General features: G+C 42.4%; 1 protein-coding gene across 2 annotated transcripts in view; it reads left to right on the top strand.

Moving 5' to 3' along the window:
* Positions 1-7500, top strand: part of LOC308382210 (calsequestrin-1-like) — a 34700-nt gene that overhangs the window by 21061 nt on the left and 6139 nt on the right. For both annotated transcript variants that reach the window (XM_080859902.1, XM_080859903.1), the window contains 5 exons: positions 3063-3156; positions 4327-4427; positions 6137-6248; positions 7048-7121; positions 7418-7500. The exon at positions 7418-7500 is cut by the window's right edge and continues 48 nt beyond it. In XM_080859902.1, the coding sequence (XP_080716028.1) occupies positions 3063-3156; positions 4327-4427; positions 6137-6248; positions 7048-7121; positions 7418-7500 (464 nt within the window). The remainder of the gene's footprint in view (positions 1-3062; positions 3157-4326; positions 4428-6136; positions 6249-7047; positions 7122-7417) is intronic.

The raw sequence follows: 7500 nt of genomic DNA, 5'->3' as shown, positions 1-7500 counted from the left end.
GCCCGCTCTCTCTCTCTCTCTCCCTCCCTCTTTTTCTCTCTGTCTCTACCTCTCTCACTCTCTCTATCTCTCTCTTTCTCTCCCTCTATATCCCGCCCTCTCTCTCTCTAACTCTCTCTCCCACCTGCTCTCTCTGTCTCTTTCTCTCACTCACTCACTCTCTCTCTCCCTCTCTCTATCTCTCCCTCTCTCTCTTTCCCCTTCTCTCCCGCCCTCTCTCTCTCTATCCCGCCCCCTCATTATCTCCCCCGCTCTCTCACTCTCTTTACCACTCTCTCTATCCCACTCTTTTCTCCATTAGCAGCTTGGCCTGTGACTGTGCATCTCTCATTGACAATGACTGTGTTTTGGTTTTGGTTTTTTCTTTATTGGGTCTGGAAGGATGGTGCTGTGTGTTCACTGGTTTATTCATCTGTAGATGGCGCAGGAAGAAATGCATCTCTACTGACCTCTGCAGGGGGTAGGAAACATTACAGTCGCCATCTAACCCCAATGTTTTGGTTCTACCATCCTGACCAACCACTTATCCCAAAACTCCTCTTCAAGTAACCCACCCGTCTCAGGGCCCGGTGTCTTGCTTGAGGAGAGCAGAGCTTGTCCCATCCATTCATAGAATTCAAGGGTTTGGTCAGTATCACGTTAATATCCACGTACCACCAGTTGTTAAAGGTGCAGTATGCAGCTTTTGTTAATGATTAATACTGATTAATACTCCTACTGGCGACTATGACAACGAAATTAAGTATTTCATTCCAGTATTCCATTACATTCTACGGCTTCCTTTTTTCTTAGTGTTTATACATTTATTTACATTTTCCATGGTATTTGATATGTAAACAAATGCAATAAACACCATTAAACAGAGAAATCATACATACTGAATGCATAGGAATATTGGTAGGCACTATTCCGTCACCATACCAATGAACCATACTTCAAGTCTGAACACTGACAAAACTGCACATTGCACCTTGTTCGGGTGTAGTACAGACTTAGATATATATTTGACTGCAAGACTGGTGCCTGGAAAGCTCCACACAACATGTAAATCTATTCCCACCACACAATCTGTGAAGGTGTGGTGTTGTAGTTCAACTGGCAGCGCAGGGTCCTAAGACCCAGGCGATCGGTTCGTTCCAAGAGGCACGTGTATTTATATATACGTGTATGTAGGGATATTGCAAGTTGCCTTAGACAAAACAAGTTTTGGTTAAATACATAAATGTATCCAGCTTCAGATCCAGTCTGACGTAGGGCATTGGCTCTGATACCTTTTAGATGGGAAGACATTTCATTGCTGTGTGGAGCTTATGGCTATATGAATATGGTCAGTGTCTACCGCACTCTATATGGTTCATAGTGTGGTTTATGGTTTATTACAATTACGATGGGATAAGATCTCAGCTAGTGTGAGGTAATGATTCCACCAGTGGGAGGCTCCAGTCATAGCAAGCAGCTGATTGGCTGGGCTAAGCGGGCTGCCAACTGAGTACCGTAATGCGACTGCTTGATTGGCTGACTGGACTTACAGCAATGGCCGTGCATCGCTGAAAAGATACAACTGTACAGTTGTAGAGGTATATGATGCAATGAACTGTAGGAGGTGTTTTGTCAGACCTGAACGTTTGGTTGTGCCCATTCACAGGATCAGTGTGCATCCTATGTTGACTAGGCTGAATATGTAACGACCAAGAGTCTTTCTGAGGACACAAGCATTCACAACATTAGATAACCGGTCGGCAGAAGACTAAGACCTTAGTTTTGTTTGCATAGTTAAAGAAGCAACCATTTAGAATTGGTGTCGTGGTCATAGACCTGCTCTATTCCGCCGGGTCTTGGTCTTGACATTACAATGAGCTCTTAGTTGATGATAAGTTTGAAATCACTTACCTTTGTGTGCTTTTTTTTATGTTATCTAAGTACTGTACACTGAGAACTAGTATTTATCTGTGTTGAGGGAACATTGCAAGCACATTATAAGTCAAACAGTCAAGTGTTAGTGTATGTGTGTATCTGCTGTGTGTTGGTGTATGTGTGTATCTGTTGTGTGTTGGTGTATGTGTGTATCTGTTGTGTGTTAGTGTATGTGTGTATCTGCTGTGTGTTGGTGTATGTGTGTATCTGTTGTGTGTTGGTGTATGTGTGTATCTGTTGTGTGTTGGTGTATTTGTGTATCATGTTTTAATGTGTGTCCTACGTGTGGGTTACACTGAAATATATCTACTGTGAATGGAGGTGACTGTGACAGAGATGTGTCTGGAGATCTGTAACCAAACAAGATGGCTGCCATCTACCCGGCCCGCGCACCTGTTGCCACACCTCGTTCCCTGTGCAGCGATATAGTCTGTCCCCCGTCCCCCTTTAGAGATGCTATTGGTCAGCACAGCTGTCCATCATGGTTCCGGTTTCAAACGGATTTAAAAAGTGCAGGGACAGCGCTCCGTAGGTTTTTTTATTTTTTTTTTGCTTTTAAGGGCTGTGATGATCGCTGTGGGAATGCCAGGGAATGCCAGGGAATGCCAGGGAATGGAATGTGTTTTGGAAGCGGACTGGAAGTTGGGTCGGGGCGTGGGGTTGCATGCCTGAGGATCATGGGAAATGGAGGGCCCCTAGGCACACCTGCTGTGAGGTGGTGTGCTTCCTCTGCCAGTCATGCAAGAGGGTGTGGCTGTAGACGAACTGCAAAGGCTGCTGAATTCAGAAGCCTGAATTCTATGATTTAATGCTCTGTCAGAAACACACACACACACACACACACACACACACACACACACACAAGCTCTCTCTCACACTCACACAAGCTCTCTCTCACACTCACACACACACGCACACGCACACGCACACGCACACGCACACGCACACGCACACGCACACGCACGCACTCACACGCACACACACACACACACACACACACACACACACACACACACACACACACACACACACACACACACACACACACACACACACACACACACACACATTCACAGATAGACACATACAGTATGTCCTGAGTGTAAGCAGATCTGTAATGCACCACACTATGTTGTCTGGTTCTTCAGCTTGCTGCCCAGGTCCTGGATGACATGAAGGATGAAGACATTGGCTTTGGTCTGGTGGACTCCAAAAAAGACAAAGCCGTTGCCAAAAAACTGGGTAATCCACTATCTTCATACAACTCCTTCCTCTTTCTCTCTCATCTCTAAAAATGTGTCACACTTCTTCATTCACCCTTTTATACAAAAAGAAATCACACAAATAAATAATGTAGAACTGACGAGAATGTAAAAATACGTTCATTTCAAAAGTGTACCTTTACTAACAGAAGATGAGACTGAAAGGGCTTAAATGTGTTTGGAATAAACACTGCCCTCCAGTGGCCATATGTAGTAATTGTCAGATGGACAAAAAATATATTTTCTACTGAGCCTGCATGGTCTTCTAAAGGCCATGATGGATAAGCCAAATTCTGGATTCATGCACAAATGTCAATGTAGTATGTGCCATGACTCCATTTTCTTTCAGTATGTCTGTTCTTCAGTATTGCAGATACACAATCAATATGACAGTATGTACTCAGTATGTTGTGTTGCCCTAGAAAATAAATCAGAATCAGGTTTTATTGGCCAAGTAAGTTTGCACAAACAAGGAATTTATCTTGGTGCAGTGGCTCTTAGCGTGATTACACATATTACACAAAATATACATCACAACACAAAACAATACAACAGTGCAAAAATATACAACAGTCCCACAAAGAAAAGCAACAATGTATTAGCTATGTTTAATGTATTAATCTTTTTTATTAACGTCTGAGAATACAGCTCATCAAAACTCTACATGGCAGTAATCATGCATTGCGCCTGTGGAGGCACTGTAGGAAATGCCTTCCACACTGTAGAAGAGCCCTCATCAGAGAAGAAAAGAGTCTCATCCACCACTATTCATTTTGTAGTGGTCCCTTCCCCAGTGGAGCAGGAGTCTGCCGTAAACTGCTCTTGACCCCGCTCTCTCTCTCTCTCTCTCTCTCTCTCCCTCCCTCCCTCTCTGTCTCTCTCTCTCTACCTCGCTCTCTCCCTCTCCCTCTCTCCCTCTCTCTCTCGCCCTCTCTCTCTCTATCTCGCTCTCTCTCCCTCTCTCTCCCTCTCTCTCCCTGTCTCTCTCTCTCTCTCTCCCTCTCTCTCTCTCTGTCTTTCTATCTCACTCTCTCTCTCTTGTATCTCTCTCTCTCGCCCTCTCTCTCTCTATCTCGCTCTCTCTCCCTCTCTCTCCCTCTCTCTCCCTCTCTCTCTCTCTCCTTTTCTCTCTCCTTTTCTCTCTCCTCAGGTCTTGAGGAGGTCGACAGCATCTATATTTTCTGTGATGATGAGATTATAGAGTATGATGGAGAGATGGCCGCCGAAACGCTGGTGGAGTTTCTCTATGATGTGAGTTTCAACAAGCGACAAGTTACTCTTCTGTCAGGAATTGCCATCTTCCCTGGATGCTACTCAGTTTAAACTGCCCTTTCACTTAAAGCCATGTTTTCAAATTCTGCCAAATTCAAATTTCAAATACTACAATGCCCATCACAAACTACAATAATCTATAACAATCACTGCAAAAGAATAAACCTGTCGTTCAAATACGGCATGCACTGTAGGTTATCTTGCAATGTCATGTCCAAATGGGGGCATTTGTCAAGTATGCTGTTTTTTCAGTAATTACAGTCACTCTCTAGGTGCGTTTCCATCCCATGTCTAAATGCGCATTATCTTTAGGTGCGTTTCCATCCCATGTCTAAATGCGCATTATCTTTATGCGAATATTTAATCCTGGTTGGAAACGCGTGAGATGCGTATTAACTTCCCCAATGCGCATAGAAATTCGATTCGCCAGAAGGAGGTGGATTAAGTAGTTATTCGAATTTAGTTAATGCGCTTAACTTAGATGGAAACAGTTTATCCGAGCGATTCGCGTCTTTTGAGTATTTGTTTATGTTCGGAGTTGGACTATACGTCCTGTTGCAGTGAGAGACAAACGTGCTGCTGTCTGCCCCGAATGTTATGTTCCTCTACTGCTTCTCAAACTGCCAGCTAATACACCACACTTCATGCAGCATATGCTGTTGTATACTATAATATATCAATGGTTGCTGTTTGTTGTTTCCCCTGAACATCATCATTACAGTTTATTGTAGGCTAACTGATTAACTTAATTTACGTGCAAACTACGTGGACATGTTATCTCCCCAGACGTACTTTTTTGTTGTTGTTGTAAATTATTGTTTTATTGTTTTGTGATCATTGATTTTATTCTATAACACCTGTGGACCTGGTGTGCGCGGTTGTTTCGGTCCGCAATCTCTTGTGCCTAGCCCAGGTATGGTAACTTAATATATTTCTTTGCTTGTACTCGGATGGCAAAGCATACTGCATATAAACATCTATGTAGCCTACAGTGGTCTTGCTGACGCCGAACGTTTCGCCCACAACACGGTATTCTCCGCATGTTGCAAGTTTGTAAAGCGCAATTGCAATGGGCTCGTCGGTGGGGACAGGCTTTCTGCAGCAAATACTTTCAGGCAACACATAAGGGCCTATCCGTTTCGGCCCACAGCTGGTCAGTGAAGTGGGCCTTCGCCAAATTAAAAAAAATCCCTAGACCGTGCTTGTTCCCAGATGTACGGACTTCTGCGGGGTAGCCTACGGAACTCGCTGCTATGTGAGTTTATAAAACATGTTCAAACCTTCTACGCCTTCTCTTTCTAGCAACTATTAAGGCAAACAACTCAAATGCTACAGCATTAAAAGTCCCGACGGCAGAGAGGAGGGCGTCCATTCTAGCGTGCAAAAAAATCTTCCTCCAAATTAGACTAAAGACTCGGGTGAATGGAAACGGTCGCTCAATGCGCATTTGTTCTATGCGAATCACCGTGAATGCGAATCGTTAATGCGAACGAGCTGAATGGAAACGCACCTACTGTTATCAATTATAATTCTCATATGATTTATTGTTCAAACATTTTTCAGTACTTTGGTTAAATAATGTCTGTCTCCCTCTCTCTGTTCTTCTCTCCCTCCCTCTCTCTATGTCTTTCTCTCTCTCTCTCTGTCTCTGTCTCTCTCTCTCTCTCTCTCTCTCTCTCTTTCTCCAGGTAGTTGAAGAGCCAGTAGAGATCATTTTCAATGACAGAGAACTCAAGGGCTTCCACAACATCGATGAAGACATTAAACTGGTGGGCTACTTCAAGAGCGAAAGGTCCTCCCGTATGTATAGCACAACCCTGCACTTCAAAGAAAGAAATAAAGATAAATCTAGAGACCCTGAAGTTTCAACAGAGTTCAATTAAGTTCAAATAGACCTATGACTACAACCGAAATAGAGAACACATACTGAGACATACACACAGTCTGGACACACTGCACCCACACACACACATGACTGTTAGAGTGAATGAATGACATGAAATAGTGAATGAATTAAAGAGTGAATTAATGAAATACAGAAATAAATGCCAGAGTGAATTAATGAAATTAAATACATGAATGAATTATATGCAGAAATGAATGAAGAGTGAATGAGTTAAATACATAAATACATGCATGATTGAAAGAGTGAATGAATGCCATGAAATACAAAAATGAATAAAGAGTTAATTCATTAAATACAGAAATGAATGAAGAATTAATGAAATAAATACAGAAATCAGAAATGACTGGAAGAGTGAATTAATTAAATACAGAAATCAGAAATGACTGAAGGAGTGAATTAATGTAATACAGAAATCAGAAATGACTGAAAGAGTGAATTAATTAAATACAGAAATCAGAAATGACTGAAGGAGTGAATTAATGTAATACAGAAATCAGAAATGACTGAAAGAGTGAATGAATGTAATACAGAAATCAGAAATGACTGAAGGCGTGAATCAGTTAAATTAAATGAATGAAAAGAAATACAGAAATGACTAAATACAAGTTGACTGAAAGTCAACTGAATGTTAACTGTTCAACGTGCATGTCAGCATCTCTCTTCCTCATCTTCCTCTTCCTCATCACTCTCTAGACTTCATTGAGTTTGACGATGCTGCTGAGGAGTTTCACCCCTTCATCAAGTTCTTTGCCACCTTTGACCTCAAGGTTAGAGGCCTTTCTCGCTCTCTCTCTCTCTCTCTCTCTTTCTATTAGTCTTTCTCGCTAAATCCCTTGCTCTCTCTATCTTAAACATTGCATCTCTCTTATTCTCTCTCGCCTTCTTTATCATGCTCATGAATTTTTCTTGCTGTCTCTTTTTCACTCTCTCTCTCTCTCTCTCTCTCTCTCTCTTTCTTAAACACAACATATTGTAATAGATATTAAACAGATTTGTTTTTAAACCCCCTTTCCCACGTTCTCTGTATTAAGCTTTTCTCTTCTAACTTGGCCTCCCTCTCCAGATTGCTAAGAAGCTGGGTCTGATACTGAATGAGGTCGATTTCTACGAGCCCTTCATGAACAACCCCGTGACCATCCCTGGGAA

The sequence above is a fragment of the Sprattus sprattus genome, assembly GCF_963457725.1.
Source record: "Sprattus sprattus genome assembly, chromosome: 21".
NCBI classification, from domain to species: Eukaryota; Metazoa; Chordata; class Actinopteri; order Clupeiformes; family Clupeidae; genus Sprattus; species Sprattus sprattus.
Note: the sequence above shows the minus strand (reverse complement) of the source record. Positions and strands in the feature narration are given on the sequence as shown.